The sequence below is a fragment of the Lagopus muta genome, chromosome 10 (assembly GCF_023343835.1).
Source record: "Lagopus muta isolate bLagMut1 chromosome 10, bLagMut1 primary, whole genome shotgun sequence".
NCBI lineage: Eukaryota > Metazoa > Chordata > Aves > Galliformes > Phasianidae > Lagopus > Lagopus muta.
The window spans coordinates 2,844,767-2,860,328 of record NC_064442.1 but is presented as its reverse complement, the minus strand read 5'-3'; the positions used below and the strand labels follow the sequence as shown (position 1 = coordinate 2,860,328).

The following is a 15,562-nucleotide window of genomic DNA, read 5'->3' as shown; positions in this document are numbered from 1 at the left end:
TTAGAAGAGGATTTTCTGTTGGCCACAGGAACATGTGTGGGATCAGTTAGAAAGACCTTTTGTTGGGGAAAGTGGAAGGGAACTGTTTTATTCAGCCCACAAAACGACCAGGAATAGCAGGAATTGGAAAGAGAAGTTTGTTAGCTATCAAAGCCGGAATGAAGGCCAGCTTTTAGGATCTAAGCACCAATTCCCAGATAACAGAACCCAGATGAGCGAGGGCCGGAATGAGAGTGGGAAAAGGTGTCTGGTACTCATCATCATCGTGTCTCTTTGATCTGAGGCTGGGAGGACTGGACTCATCTCCAGAGACTGCTGGAACACAGGATTTTCCTCATCTTTCAGTCCCTTCCAGGATGTGTGCAGCACTAAAGGGAAAAAGGCTTTGGTTGGTGTCCCAAGGAAGACCCGATAGGTCACAGTGCATGGAGAATAGAAGAACCCTCTGTGGCAAATGAAGCAAGCAGAGCAGAGTTTGGCTTAGGATTTATTTTCCAGACCTCTTAGTATTTTTCTCTGAAGCTAAAAATGCTCACTGACAGCCTTCCTCCTATTCATCTGACACAGGAAATTTAGTCAGTGATAAGAGAAAGTGAGCATGGAAAGGAAGCCAGCATGCTGATAAGGTTTGGTAATCCTCACCCTTGCATGACTTTTGCAGTGAGCTCTCATGTAAGACTTTGGAAGGCCTCGATGGACTCCGACAGCTGATTTTCCATGTCACTTGCAACATGAAGGACGTTGGCAGCTCAATTTGCTCCCAGAAACTTGCTGGGAGATTGGTGAGAACTATGCTTTGTAGTGGTTTTCCTTCCCAATGGCAGCTTTCTTTTTTTTGTGGGCTGGGTTTGGACTGGGAGGTGAATTTTGGGAGTTGTTGCTGCTGCAGGAGGCATGCAAAGAGTACAAAATGGCTTTGGAAAAAGCAGTATTTTTTAAGATCTCTGTAAAGGGAGATGGTTTAGACAGGTCATCGCTAGCAGAATGGTTGCTGTCTGATACTGATCCTGCTGTTTTTCTTATGTGTCTTGCAGATTCCAAGGAGTTACCTTAGTCTTCAAGAAGCCGTCCTTGCAGAACAGTATAAAAGAAGTCAGAATGATGATGTGCAGTATTTAACAGACAGACAGATAGAGCTGATCATTGAGCAAACCCCTGGAAATGATATCAAAGATTATGAGGACTTGCAGACTGGTAGGTCATGGCAGGCTGATAATTTCTTGGCAATTAGTGTGTGACCAATTGAAACATTCAGTGAAGAATAGGGCCCTTGTCCTGTGATATTTCTGGAAGCCTTGCTCTGCAGGAGCCAGGGACAGGCTTGGTGGGCTGGCAGGAGGAGAATGAAGGGGAGGTGTAATGGGCACAGAAATATGGATGGTTAGACAGTGTGGGGGCTTTACAAGTGGAATGCCAGATAGCAGCACTCCACAAGTACGTGTTGTTTTTGCTTTGCTACATGCTGTCTATACCTGGTGTGAATAAAGCTGCTCAGGATGCCTAATATCCCTCCTCGTCTTCGCTGTGTGCTTTCCTAATGCTGGTCAGTTGCTCATCTACAGTTGTGTTGTTCTTTGTTTTTTTTTTGTTTTGTCTTGCAGCGATTAATTTCCTCATAGAAACAGGTACACTACTCCATTTCCCAGACACAAGCCATGGCCTGAGAAATCTCTACTTCCTTGACCCCGTCTGGCTCTCCGAATGTCTGCAGAGGATTTTCAACATCAAGAGCTCCAAGTCTGTAGCTAAAAATGGAGTCATCAGAGCAGAGGATCTCAGGATGCTGCTAGTTGGGACGGGCTTCACTGAACAAACTGAAGAGCAGTACTTCCAGTTCTTGGCCAAGTTTGAAATCGCCCTGCCGGTAGCCAATAACAGGTAGGTTGATAATTAGAGGTGTTTAGCTAGGCTGGAGGAAACTGGCCGTTTAATCAGTGGACATTAACAGGCTTTGTCATTGTAAGCAGTAGTCTGGCACGAGCATCCTGTAGTCCAAATGAGTTTGAGAACTTTCCAAGGCAAGTCTTTGCCCATGCAGTGCACTGAGACTGGCAGAGTAAGGGATGCTCAGGTGACCAACTCGGCCACCAGCACAGGGGGGCAGTGGCACGGGCAGGAGTGTGGTGGTGAAGAGGTGGGAGCTTTGAGTGCTTGGTTGGCACAGCTGTAGCTGAGAGTGAATGTGAGGTTCCTGGCTGCTAGGCCTGAAACATAGATGGGCTGGAGTCACCTGTTTCTGATGGAAGATCCTCACTCCAGAGTATGGCAGAAGACTTTCTGTAATCAGTAATTACCTCAGCCCTGAATGCAGCGAGTGTTTTATTTCTAGTGAAAGCAGGGAAGTGTTGCTTCAGTAGCTACGTGACTTCCTTATTTTTTAGCATCATCCAAAGCTGCTGATCAATAGTTTTCCTAGAAATAGTGCAGGAAACCTCATTCTCTTTAAATGTCAATGAATCTTCCTCCCCCCTACCTCCCACCCCCCATCCCTTCTGGGCAGAGCTCCCTGCTATTTTTCTCTCTCCCATCTGCTTGGCGACCGCCTGTTGTTGGGTTAATGGTGAAACCGTCCTCGCAGTGCACTTCTACTGCAGCATTTGCATTTCACTACCTTGCCCTTCCAGGACAGCATGGCTGTGTTGCCCTCAGCCTCTTGGGAGCTCTGAATGCCAGCACAAGTGCAGCATTCTCTGTGCTGTCATTATGCCTGTCACTTATCCAGTCCCGGATGCCAACAAATTTTCTCAGGCTTAACACAGATACAGCAGTGAGGTTTCTGCTTAGTCCAAAATGACTTTTGGACTCCTCGTCGCTCTCTGCCATTTTTCTCCAAGGCAATCACATTGTTTGAGCTTCAAGAATAAGGAAACTGCTTTTTCATGGCCTGCCCAATCTTTTTTAGAGTGATTCAAGCCACATTAACAGAATATTCTTCCCACTGACAGACTGCAGCTCTGGCAGGTTGGATTAATTTAACGTGCCAGCCAGACACAGAGCAATTATTTGTTACTGCGCTTCTGCAATTATTGTCTAGATTGCCAGATAGGATTTCTGTGCAGTGAGCAGAGAAAGCAGCTGCTGGTCTCTGTTCTGAAAGGGTGGATGGGGGCATGTTTCACATATTTCCAAAATTTGCATTGGCTGTTGTTCAGGAGCATCAAATCTCCATCTGTATTATAATCCACTATATACTTGTGGTCCAGAAGGGCCTCACTGGCCTTCTTAATTCTAATGCTCATAGACCCTTTCTCTGATGCACTGAGGAAGATTTATTGGCTGTCATAAAGTGTGTCCTCCACTTGTGTAGAGCAAGGCTAATGCACTCCATTTCTCCACCTGAGGTGCATACAACTTAGCATTGATCTGCTTGTAAAAATACAGTTGAAAATATGACTATTGTTACTGTAATTTGTAAGTGAAGAGAAATTTTTATCAGCTGTACATTCCAAAGATAATTTTATGGAAGGGATAATTTGATCATGGGAAACGCAGTCAGATGTTATGGACTGTAACATATGGAGAAAGCTGTTGTCCAGTGATAGGTACCTTTTCCAAAGTGACTTTTCAGTTTTCACAGAGTATTACAGCTGCTGGAGAGAAAATGTGATAGGCTTAAAGCGTTGGATTTCGACCCAACATTAGTTCTAGTAGTGTGTCTTGTCTCTGTCAGTGTGTGTTGGTCGAGGCCCTTGGCTGTTTGCCTCCTTGCTGTCATGATGCCCGTCAGTGATGAGCCCCAGATGCTGACAAATTTTCTCAGGCTCAATGCTGATGAAACAGCAATGTTTCTGCTTACAAGCAAATGTGATTTGGGCTGGTTTTGGATCATATAAGCATCTTGGAATGTTATTTGGTACAGAAGAGTATCACCGATTTACAGATTTATTGGCAGGTATTGAAAGTCATAAGCTTGTAGTTTTCAAAACAGTTTTATGCATCCAAAGTTTTAGCTTCCAAGATCACAAGGATCAGAACAAGTGAATACTCAGTGCTTTCTGAGAGATCTGAAAATAATTTGAAAACTTTCTGTGGGCCTCTGCTCCACCACTGCTCTCTTCTGGTAGTCCTGTAGCTCTGGGTTTCCTCCCACACCTGGGAAAAGATCCACTGCTGGACCTAGTCTGTGCTTGCAGAACGAGATGGAGGAAAGCAAGTAACATCTTTGCAGGCATCAGTCTGGCACAGTGAGTCCTGGCTGTGGAAGTCTGTCAGGACTGCTGCAGGGAGTCCAGCAGCACAGTGCAGCAGGGAACACTGTCATACTGACACATGAGATGCTTAATGCTTAGGGCTGGGATGAGAGCCAGAGCAGCCTCATCCCTGTAGCCTGTAAATGTCTGGTTGCCACCTCCCACCACACCTCCTCTCCCCACCTTCTGGACTTAAAGAAGCCGAGCTGCTGTATGTTTCTGCATTGAGCTTCTGTTGCACGTAGCAGCACAGCTGTATTCTTCTGTTTACTACCAGAGCACGGTGATAAAGACACCGAGCCTGAATGAGGCTCAACATCACAGCTGTTCTAATGACTCTCGTATTTTCACGCATTTAATTTGTGATTACACAAATGTCCTGCTGATTACATCAATTTTAGCCCCGTCCAATAGCCCTGGCTGAATTATGTCATGTCTGTTTTGCCTCTGCTTGCTTCCATAGTGTAAATGAACTTCTCCGTGTATTGCTGCAGTGCCTTCAGCCTAAAAGCTTTTTTATATGCAGTAGGCTGTGCCATTAAAAATCTCTTTGGAGACTGAATCGCCTTATTATCCAGTAACAATGTACTCACTGTTACAAGCTGTAGCTGAAGTTTGAGCTGCTGAATTTGGTTTGTTTCAGCTACCTCCTCCCTCATCTGCTTCCTACCAAGCCAGCGTTAGATATCCACGGGTTCTGCCACCAGACCACAAATACCATCCAGAGGGTCTTCAAGATGAGTTTTGTCCCAGTTGGTTTCTGGCAAAGATTCATTGCACGAATGTTAATTAGCCTGGCAGAGATGGACCTCCAGGTAGGTGACTGTATCTCTCTGCAAGGAAAAAAAGGCTGCTGAAGTTAGTGCTTGGAGTGTTTCTTCCCATCTATCTTGATTCAGTCATGGCCTTCAATATTAAGGCTCATGTAAATATGGGGGGATAAGACTCTGCAATCAAAATCTGAAACTGTTCTTACAGTAGGAGCTATTTAGAACAGCAAATTGGGATGAGGGATGGAAACCTGCCTTTTCCACTGCCTCCTTGTTGCACTGTTCTCTGACAGAGCTCAGTACCCCCAGCACCTTCCAGCAACAAATATTTGGAGTTCTGCCTGCAGCTCTTGTCCATGACCATTCCACCGGGCCAGACTCTGCTCTTGTTTCCCAGTGGAGATCTGGAATACCTCCATCAAGTCAGCTTGCATCTATACGGGTTTAAATGAGGGAAAAAATTACAAGACTGTTGCCTTAATTAGAGATAATGAGTGCAAGCAGGCATCCATTAGTGGAAGTAGTATGCATATTACTAAAGTAGTCTTTGTAAGGTTCTGAAAGCTAAGTGAATTTTGTTGCTATATAGATGTTTTTTTTTACAGTAGCTTATATCTGAAAACACAGATCTGCTGGAAGCTATAATAAATACCAGCAGAATATTTTTAGTATTGCTGTGGTATCTTCTTAACAGCTATTTAATGCTTCTTAACAGCATTTACACTGTGTTCTGTCACTGATGTACAGAACGTGGAAAACTGTTCCTTGTTTTTGGAAGGTACTCTGAGTTCCAGGTTTCTGAAACCATTTTGTAATTTCACCTGTTTTAAACGGCTGCCTTGGCAACTCCTTGCTTACATCCCCACGGACCCTGCATAACCTTAGAACACCTTTGCTAGTGACCTTATTCAGTCCTTGGTGAGGTACATGGAAAAACGTCTGCAGAGAAATAAGTTCCAGGGAAGTGAATACAGTGAAGTTCTGCAGATTAATGCTTTGGTTTGAAAACAAAAGCACCTTTTGCTCGAAGAGCTGGTTTGAAATGCGTTGGAGGGAAGCCATCTTCCTCCCACTGAAACAGGTGGAAAAGTTAGCTCTACACTGAGGGCAGACTTGATCATCTGCTAAATTAGTGGTAAATTGGAGCTAAGCACATAGCTCTGCCCTTTTAAGACTTCTGGAATTGAAGAGTTCATGTCACAAATGTCCTGATTGTAGAATTAAGCTCCCCTAAGTAGTGAAAGGCTGTAGTGAGGTCTCCTTGGAGCCTAATCCAGGCTGAACACGCTCAGCTCCCTCAGCCTTTCTTCACAGGAGATGTGCTCCAAACCCTCTCATCATCTCTGTGGCCTCCTGTTGACCTGTTCCTGCAGCTCTGCATTTTTCTTGTGGAGCTGTTTGCTGCCATGGAACTGTTCTTTTTTGAGCGGCGTGGAAATGTTTTCATTGCTGCGAAACCAGCTTTGAATGTGCCTATTTTCATTCCAGTGCAATTTTTTTATGAGTACAGATTGTCCTGTGTGGAAATGTTATGGTAGCATCTATGAAGGCCAGAAAGAGTCATCACCATAATACCTGATTAAAACAATGTTATTAAGAGCAATTTCAGTGTTTTGATGATTATCATGCTTTCGTGTGTTTCAGCTGTTTGAAAACAAGAAGAACACCAAGACAAGAAACAAAAAGGTGACCATCTACAGCTTCACAGGCACCCAAAGAAACCGCTGCAGCACGTTCCGAGTCAAAAGGACTCACACTGTTTACTGGCAGGAAGGTCTGTTCGTTACCTTTGATGGAGGCTATCTTAGGTAATTTGTGTTTGTAATGCAGCATGCGTTACAGGGGACTAATAGAGTGTGTGAAGCACATCATCTGAATGGAGATGGATGGGCCTGACTCATTGTCAGTGCTCACTCATCGGTGGAAGAGGAGGCTCTTCTGATAGACATAACTCATCTGGTAACAGCTGGTGACAGCAACGATGAGTGAGTGGTTGCATGGCAGTTCTGAATGTATCAGCCTTACGTGTTATTGCAGCCACAAATGTAAAGAGACCTGAAAACAGAGAGTGGTATTCACAGCAGAACACTTTGCCAGGAAAAATCACACATTTACACCTGCAAAGGTTTCCTTAAGTCAGTGAGTTTTCCAGTGAATCCACTATTTCCACTATTGTGTGGCAGCAATCCAGATGAGTGAAGGTGCTTCACTGCTATCAGACTGCGTGTGACGAGAGCTATGGGCAGTGGGTTTAATCTGGCCAAGGCAGATCTGCTGGCTGTGAGGCTGGAGGAAAGCTGCCATCCATGTTCTTTCACAGTTGTGAGGAGCTGGTGGCCACTTCAATGTTCATCTCTGCATTATCTGCAGGTGCATTTACTCTTCCAGTCCCTGAAAAGATAGGGAAAGAACCATTGGTGCTGCTGTGTAGTTGGAAACCAGAAGAATATAGTGTCTTTCCTGAATTCCTTTAGGCAGTCTGCAGCTGAACAGAGACTTGGACAGACATTGCAAATCAGAGGCTAGAACCCTAAACTCTGGACCAAGGTTGTGGTCATAGTATATCTTCTCATGTACTGTGCTTCAGGGAATTACAGAACTAAGCCCTTTGTAGTAAAGATGCATTTACCTACTACGAGCAATTTCTTCTCAAAGTCATTTGCAGAATGGACTGAATTGAAATTCATATTCAAAGCCAAGGTTTTATTTTGATTGCCTATGAACTGCATGTTATTTTGTAGCTCAGCTTTCCTAGGAGAAAGAAAGTTTGTTGACACCGATTCTTAACAAAAGCTTCATTCCACTGTCTTTTGTCTTTCTTAAACAGTGTTGAGTCTTCTGATGTCAACTGGAAAAAGAAAAAAAGTGGGGGAATTAAAATCATTTGCCAGTCAGAAGCAAGAGACTTTTCAGCCATGGCGTTCATCACAGATCATGTCAACTCTTTGATAGACCAGTGGTTTCCTGGTAAGAGAAGTGTTGTAATTTGCGGTGTGGTGTTATGTCTGTGTAACATAAAGTTCTTTGGCAAAGCTCTCCAGGTGTGCAGTATTGCATATTAAACGAAAACCCCTTGGGCTCTGAGAGTCTCGAGCCAATAATGTCTCAGAGAAGCTGATAAGCTGCAAACAGATTGAGATTCTCTGCCAGCAACCATTGGTCTACACCTTGCGTCTTTCATCCCATCAATCTCAGCAAGCACAAGTGAAATATTACAATTGAAGCAAGACCTGCTTGTATAGGAGTGAGAGTCTCTTCCCTTGCTCGTAGTAGGGGCAGGATTTCACCCAAACTACTTGGTGCTGTCCCTCAGTGCCAAAACTCCTTTTGGGGTCAGCCGGGATCAGCTTTTTATCCCCCATTTTGAATAGCTTGTAATTAATAAAATTGAGATGTGAGCGGCATGAGTGAATATGATACCAAGGATTCTGTGCCAAGGTAACTTCCTTGACTCCAGCAGTTATTTTTCCTGTGATCAGCACAGATCATGCTGTTACCCAGCGGGCCGTTTGCAACCCCAGTACACTTTGTTTAAAACCAAAACAAAGTCTCAATATTCTTTGTCATCTCGTATCGGTCACTCAGCGGTCTGGAACACAGTGCCAGAATCTCTTAATTGGAGGTTCTCCCAAGGAAACAGTTGTCGCACATAATCATGTTCTGCATGCTACAAACTTAAAAGGAGATTTTATTTGCCTTTAGATTAAAATAATGATAATGTTAATCACTGGAGCTTGAGAAGAGTCATGACTTCAAAGGCTGCGGCCTGGATGCATCCATTGGATTGTAGGCATTTAATGGGGGCTGACAACACCAAATCCCTCTGTAGTTGATGGGAGAAGTTCTGTCGTGGTAGCTTTTCCCTCAGAGGGTCTGAAAATGTTGCTCATGAGAGAGAGCAATGTGTTTCTGCCTTCAGTGCTGCAGAGAGTGCTTTCTCCTGCCCTGCATCAGCTTTCATAACCCTGCTTTCACAAACTGCTGCAGTCACGAGTCTGACCTTTTCCTGCCACTGGATCCAGGTAGCGGCTGCAGACACTTGAATGCACTCAGAGCCGTTGCTCCTTCTCAGTTTGAGTTATGTTTTCTGTTTGTTTGCCTGGTTTGAAGCACTCACAGCCACTGAGAGTGACGGTACGTTGCTGATGGAGCAGTATGTGCCCTGCCACATCTGTGCTGCTTCCAGGCTGGAGGACGAGTGTGGTGAGAGGGCAGAGGATGCTCAGTACTTCAACATGGAGGACTGCGTCCTGACTGCCATCGAACTGGACTACATCACGTGCCCTAACCACCCCGACATCCCTGTTTCTCTCCAAGAGCTGGTCCCAGAGCTCTTCATGACAGATTTTCCTGCCAGGTAATGTTATTCAATGGCCTCTGGTTTAATTTCAGTGTGCATTCAGTTGTAATTCAGTTGTTTGTGTTCTTCCTAAACCATCTCTGCTAGAGGAGCATGCTGACGGTGAGGATTATGAGTGGAAGGTGTGCCTGCTTATGGCATGGCGATTGGAATTGGGTGGTCTTTTAAGGTCTATTCCAACCAAGCCATTCTGTGGCTTTATTTTCCACTTTATTGAGTCCTCTAGTATCACAGCAGTGCAACATGGAAGTCTCTTTTTGATGTCGCTTTTGTCCTGCATTGTCAGTACTCTGCTGTTGTTGAAGTCTTCCTCAGATGGTATGAACCAGGATGGAAATTTACTATGGCAGGACCAAAAGGCAGTGCTGCTGTGTCACAAGACTGATGCTTAGATCACCTTTAGGAGAATGAATTTATATAGGTGCCACTACAGAACTCACATTGGGCTGAGGCTTCTGCGTGGTTCCACTGCATGTGGATTAGTCGTGTGACAATCCTGAGCACCTGAAACACTTTCCTACCTCTAGCAGCATTTCTAAATTTGTTAGCTGCTTACCTGCATTCCATATGGATCCTGTTCCCCAGCAGGCAGAACACAAGACCAGAGTCCCTTTCAGTTCATATTTCTCAAACCTCTTTGGGCTGGAAGCAGAGCTGTGAGACGCCTCGACCAAATGGTGTCCTGTCAGCTGCTCTTGGAGCCTTTCTGTGTTCCCATTGCTTCCCTTTTTACAGTCATTTTGATAGGTACTTTGGGCTGGCATCACCAGTGGCCGACCACTATGGTCTCTCCTACAGACTTATTTGGCTGGTGTGAGGTGAGTGGAGATGTTTGAGTTCTGGAAGAGTGGGGAAATGATGAATTACAGGGAACAGTAAGCTGATTGAAATAATCAGGTTTTGGAGTGTAGGGCTGTTCATAAACATCCTGTCCTGCCTCAACAGAAAGAAGTGGAACAGGAGGTAAATGAAACAAACAAAAAAAATCATGAACAGATAAATGTTAGAAATGTCTGTAGCTGTGCCATCTGCTTGGAGAAGGAGTTCATGTGCTTTCCAGTTCTATTGGGTTCTCATAGGATAAGCTGGCACCCAGTAAAAAGCCTTTTTCACTTATTTGCTCATTACTTTTCTTTCTGCAAGGAATCTGTTGAGCCGTATGTGAACCAGCACAGAGTACCTTGAGATGAAAAAGGGGATCCTGTCTGTTCAGCAGATATAACAAGAACCCAAGGAGGGATGCGTGAAGATGACAATCATACTAAAAACATGAATTTACAGTGCCTTTAAACTTTAAAGCTTGTCTTTTAATTAAAAAGCCCCAATCTCTTTTTGGCAGATTGTTCTTGGAAAACAGCAAACTGGAATGGAGTGAAAATGAAAACAACGTTCTTGGCCAGGGTGGAAGTGGAACTGTTATATATCGGGCACGATACCAAGGAAAACCAGTGGCTGTGAAGAGATTTCAGATCAAAAAATGCAGTGGTTCTCCCACATCAGCTGCAGGTATGGTACAGAATCAGCACTGAGATTTACTCTTGCAGCCTGAGATCACAAGCTAAGACCAAAAACCTTTGCTCTCTGAAGTGCTGGCAGCACCTGTTTGTATACAGCTTTGAAATAAACTGCAAAACCAATGTGTTTTCATGGAGGAGGAAGGTGTCTTTAAGGAGTCTTTCATGTCAACACCTGTAAGGTACAGAAACTAAGACCATTTTCACTGTAGGATGTCAGAGAAGAAGGTCATTGGCAATGAGAAGTGTGTATTTGTGTGGGTTTGCACTAAGGGTTTGCAGGTCTACCTTTTAATAAGACTTTTAATAAGTCTTATTCCATCTATGCCAGCACATAAAGAAAGGAAATTGGAAATCCTCCTGTTCCACTTCTTGGGCAGGCAGGGATGTCCTCTCATATTGTGTATGCTGGGTGTTGAGCCCAGATTTCCATCAGAAGTTCAGTCCAAGGACAGAAGAAATGGAGAAGGTGCTTCAATTTCTTCATATACCAGGGAAGCCCTGAGATGAAGAAGCAGACAGCTGCTGTCCCACTGGCACGTAGCACACTTGCCTGAGCAGCCTGGAGTGTCCCATGGCAGAAGGACAATAGAGTCCCACTTCTGAGAGGGCAGTTGGGCAAGGGTAGGAAAGACCCCTTCCTCTGAAGGGTCTGCAGTGTAACATCCACCCCCAGAAGACGTTAGTTTAAAAGGGTTCATTTTCTCAGTGATTAGTACCCTCCAAAGAGGGTATAATAAACATTCTTTTTTTTTAGCTGGGGACTGAGGAGTTTGTATGTCTTGCCAGATACCATGCTGAAACACCTGAGAGCCATGGATGCCATGAAGAACTTCTCTGAGTTCCGCCAGGAGGCCAGCATGCTCCACTCGCTGCAGCACCCCTGCATTGTCTCCCTCATTGGCATCAGCATCCATCCACTCTGCTTTGCACTGGAGCTGGCCCCTCTGGGCAGCCTCACCACTGTCTTATCTGAAAACTCCAAAGGTAAAAAGCACAGTCTCCCTCCTGGGAGATCTCACAGCTGAGTCACAGTAGTGACAAATGATTGATAATGCCAAAAGCACTGCTTGATTCACGGAAGGGAAGGAGGGAAACTGGGAGGGATGGCATTGCTCTTCAGCTGTGCCTCTGGGGACTAAGTGTAAAAAGTGATGCTCACTGTTTTGAAAACTACTTTGGAGACTGGATTTTCAGTTTTTCTGCTACGTAGTAAGAAGTGCAACTCTCCCTGTGTAGTGCTGTGTTTTTCCCCCCACAGATGTGTATCTGGCAGTCTGAATTCTCCCGTAACTGTCTGTGTTCTTGTTGCTATCAAATGAATGGCACTCAGAATGAGTTAGATTGAGGCCATCTGACCCTCTTGGAACCTGGGCTTTGTGTCAACTTTCAGTTAAGCATTAATTCTCACCAGAAGATTCAGGGGTCTGGAGGTTGGAAGGGTTTTAAAACCCAGAATACAACTGCCAGATTTGTATAGCAACATGAATGGCAACACTTTGAATGTTGGCACTGGGTGATGTTTTAAAGCATTCTCAGTTATTGCTTTGGAGTTTGAAAGAGAAAGAAAGGGGAAAAAGCAGTTATGATTACAAGACCTGAAGGCAGACTGTTCCTTTTGTGGCAGGGTCTTCCTTTGTGCCGCTGGGACACATGCTGACACACAAAATAGCGTATCAGATTGTGACTGGCCTCGCCTACCTGCATAAGAAGAACATCATCTTTTGTGACCTGAAGTCAGACAATATCTTGGTGTGGTCCTTGGATGTCAAGGAGCACATCAATATCAAGCTGTCTGACTATGGGATCTCTCGGCAGTCGTTCCATGAAGGAGCACTCGGGGTGGAAGGCACACCAGGCTATCAAGCCCCTGAGATCCGGCCTCGCATAGTCTATGATGAGAAGGTAACCGTGGCATGTCCACGGGTGGTGGTGGCTTCGTGCTGAATTCCCTCCTAACTGCTGTGTTGCTGTGCAGTGCTATCTTTCCTGTTGTATTCTTTCATGCTGCCTTTACCATGGGAGGTTTGCTCTGTTGCTGGCTCTAGGTTGACATGTTCTCCTATGGAATGGTGCTGTATGAGCTGCTGTCCGGTCAGCGGCCTGTGCTGGGACAGCATCAACTGCAGATAGCAAAGAAGCTGTCAAAAGGGATCCGTCCTGTTCTTGGTCAGCCGGAGGAGGTGCAGCTGTATAGGATGCAGGCACTCATGATGGAGTGCTGGGACACTAAGCCAGAAAAGGTACCAGACACCCCTTCCTCTTGATACAGCTCTGCAGCTCAGTTGCCTGTTTCCCCCTCCTGCTGATTTGGCCCAGAGCTTCTACTAGCTTAAATTAGAGTTTTATGAATGAAACAATGGCACGTTGGTGGCCTGAGACGTCTGGGGTGATATGCAGGTCCCTTGATGTCAATGGCAGTTAGGCTATTGATTTCGCTTGGGCAAGGCATTACCCATAATTTCTAGAAGCAGCTACAGCATCGTGCTGTGAATGTAACTACAAAGACTTCAAAACCCCTCCAATTATAATGAGGGGATAGAAAAAGGATTTTAGGTATGAAAAAAAAGGATATTGGTGTATTACGTTTCTCGTTAATTAAGTTGGTGGCTTGGAGCCATCAAGTAAAGGTTGCCTTGACTCACAAACAGGCAGAGGTTGGGTCAGGTCCCAGAATTCTTGCATCTTACATCTGAATAAATTCTGGGATACAGAGGAATGCTAAGAACCACTGAGATGGGATTTGTAAGGAGAAGTTGGTGCAGATCTGGGTACATCACAGGAAATTTTATTAAAGGAGTCCTTGGCTCTGTAGCTTTAATATTAATGGTTATGGTTCTGTTCTTCCATCTGGACCTCCAGCTGCCTTTGTGATGTGTGTCCTTCTCTTTTCCTTTCCCCACAGCGTCCGCTGGCCATTTCTGTGGTAGGACAGATGAAAGATCCCACCTTTGCAACATTCATGTACCTGCTGCCCTGTGGGAAGCAGTCTTCTTTCTTCTGCTCCCAAGGACAGGAATACACTGTGGTTTTCTGGGATGGGAAGGAAAATACCAGGTTAGATGGCTCCTATTACCCATTTCTTTTTGAAGTAAAAATCCTTCAGTGTCTTCACTTACCCCTCTGAGGGGAGGTAGAGAAGTTGAAAGTGGATTAGAGTGAATGCCAAGGATACACTGAACGCTGTTTTCCCAAACTCTTTTAATTGGGAACAGTGGTTGCTTTATAAAGGATATTTAATGAGCTTAACTCTGCTTCAGTTAATATGAGGAGAAGATTAGGGCAGTGTAATGATTCATACACACAGGATGGAGCATTTGCACATGAGAACAGACGTGTTCTGCCTTTCCTAATGAGGCCATTTAACGCTAAACCTTTCCTAATTGAGACTGCAGTTCCATCTCTGTTCTGCAAAGCAATTAAGCACATGCTTAAATCCTATTGAAATCATCAGGAGTTAGCCACATGCCTGAAGCTGTGTGTGCATCCAAGTGTACGCTTCCAGTAAAATGTGTGCCATACTGGCTAGGTATGTGCTGTAAGTGTTATTAAATTGTGACTGAGATGATGGTGTTGTGCTCAGCCACCTATGACCCGTGGCTGGTTAGGTTTGCTTTTATGGATGTTACGGATTTTTATAGCCCTTGTTTTATTTGGAAACATTCACAAATGGATCTGAGTTTTGTATTAATTATTCGTAGGCATTAACCTAATGGGAAAGGTACGTGATTTGTTCCTGAGCTGTTTGCTTTGCTATCTGTTGTGCCTGGCCAGCCGTTCAGTGCAGGCAGTAGAGCTATTCCTGCTGAAACACATGGGACCCACAGATGTATTTTGAATATGTGGATGTTGTCCAAGTATTCACAGCAATATATCTCAGGGAATCTGCTTCCTGACCGGACAGTGCAATTGCTGGAGACTGCTGAATAACAAATTGCTTCTATATGACAGATTTCGGGATGTGTGATTGCCTGTGCTGCAGTTGGTCCAACATCTGGGCTCGCAGATGCGATTGTGAATATCCAGTTGTTGTTCAAACACCCAAAGCCAATAAACTCCCCCAAACCCAAAACAAACAAAATCCTTGTAGTTGCAAAAATATTTATAGGTCGTATTTATAAAAGTATTTATCAGGTTACGGATCTTTGCTCTTATGTGGAGGAACCGTCATCTGCTGTTTATGTACCAGAATTAGCAATGAAACAAGATAATACTGAGGCAGTGAGCTTGGGAAAAGAGCATATATTCTCTTGAGAATCTTAATGGGTGAGGGAGGCTGAGAGCTTCCAGCTATTAATTACTGCTCTTCAGCTGGAGCTGCTCATCTCACAGCTGAGTTATAGTAACTGGCAATGGGAGTGCTCCTCATCCACTTCATCCATTGCAAGGTTGGATAGCTGAGCTGAAATCTTCACAGCAGCAATCACACATCCACCCTGAGGAAGAGCTGGCATGTCTTTGTGTCTTTTGCTTTATGAGGACCCTTTGGAGAGCCCTGCAGCACCGTCTGCATCACGCTGTGGCTTGGCCAGAAGTGGCCCTATGCAGGTTGGAGGCTGGCTGCAGCCAACTGTTTGCTCTTTTCAGAAACTACACTGTGGTGAATCCAGAAAAAGGGGTGATAGAAGTGGAGAGGATGAGCTGCCCCGGAATGAAGCTGTGCTGCCAATTGAAATTTCAGAATGCCCTCTGGGCTGCCACGGAGGTAAGGCTATCAGCACCCTGCTG

At 44.8% G+C, this 15,562-nt stretch overlaps 1 protein-coding gene across 8 annotated transcripts in view; it reads left to right on the top strand.

The window, feature by feature from the left end:
- The window catches only part of LRRK1 (leucine rich repeat kinase 1), a 72,709-nt gene that overhangs the window by 44,073 nt on the left and 13,074 nt on the right, over positions 1 to 15,562 (top strand). For all 8 annotated transcript variants that reach the window (XM_048956717.1, XM_048956715.1, XM_048956721.1 and 5 more), the window contains 13 exons: positions 662 to 782; positions 1,035 to 1,194; positions 1,602 to 1,878; positions 4,834 to 5,005; positions 6,605 to 6,768; positions 7,788 to 7,927; positions 9,071 to 9,317; positions 10,660 to 10,826; positions 11,624 to 11,821; positions 12,462 to 12,739; positions 12,883 to 13,077; positions 13,740 to 13,891; positions 15,422 to 15,539. In XM_048956717.1, coding sequence (XP_048812674.1) covers positions 662 to 782; positions 1,035 to 1,194; positions 1,602 to 1,878; positions 4,834 to 5,005; positions 6,605 to 6,768; positions 7,788 to 7,927; positions 9,071 to 9,317; positions 10,660 to 10,826; positions 11,624 to 11,821; positions 12,462 to 12,739; positions 12,883 to 13,077; positions 13,740 to 13,891; positions 15,422 to 15,539 — 2,389 coding nt within the window. The remainder of the gene's footprint in view (positions 1 to 661; positions 783 to 1,034; positions 1,195 to 1,601; positions 1,879 to 4,833; positions 5,006 to 6,604; positions 6,769 to 7,787; positions 7,928 to 9,070; positions 9,318 to 10,659; positions 10,827 to 11,623; positions 11,822 to 12,461; positions 12,740 to 12,882; positions 13,078 to 13,739; positions 13,892 to 15,421; positions 15,540 to 15,562) is intronic.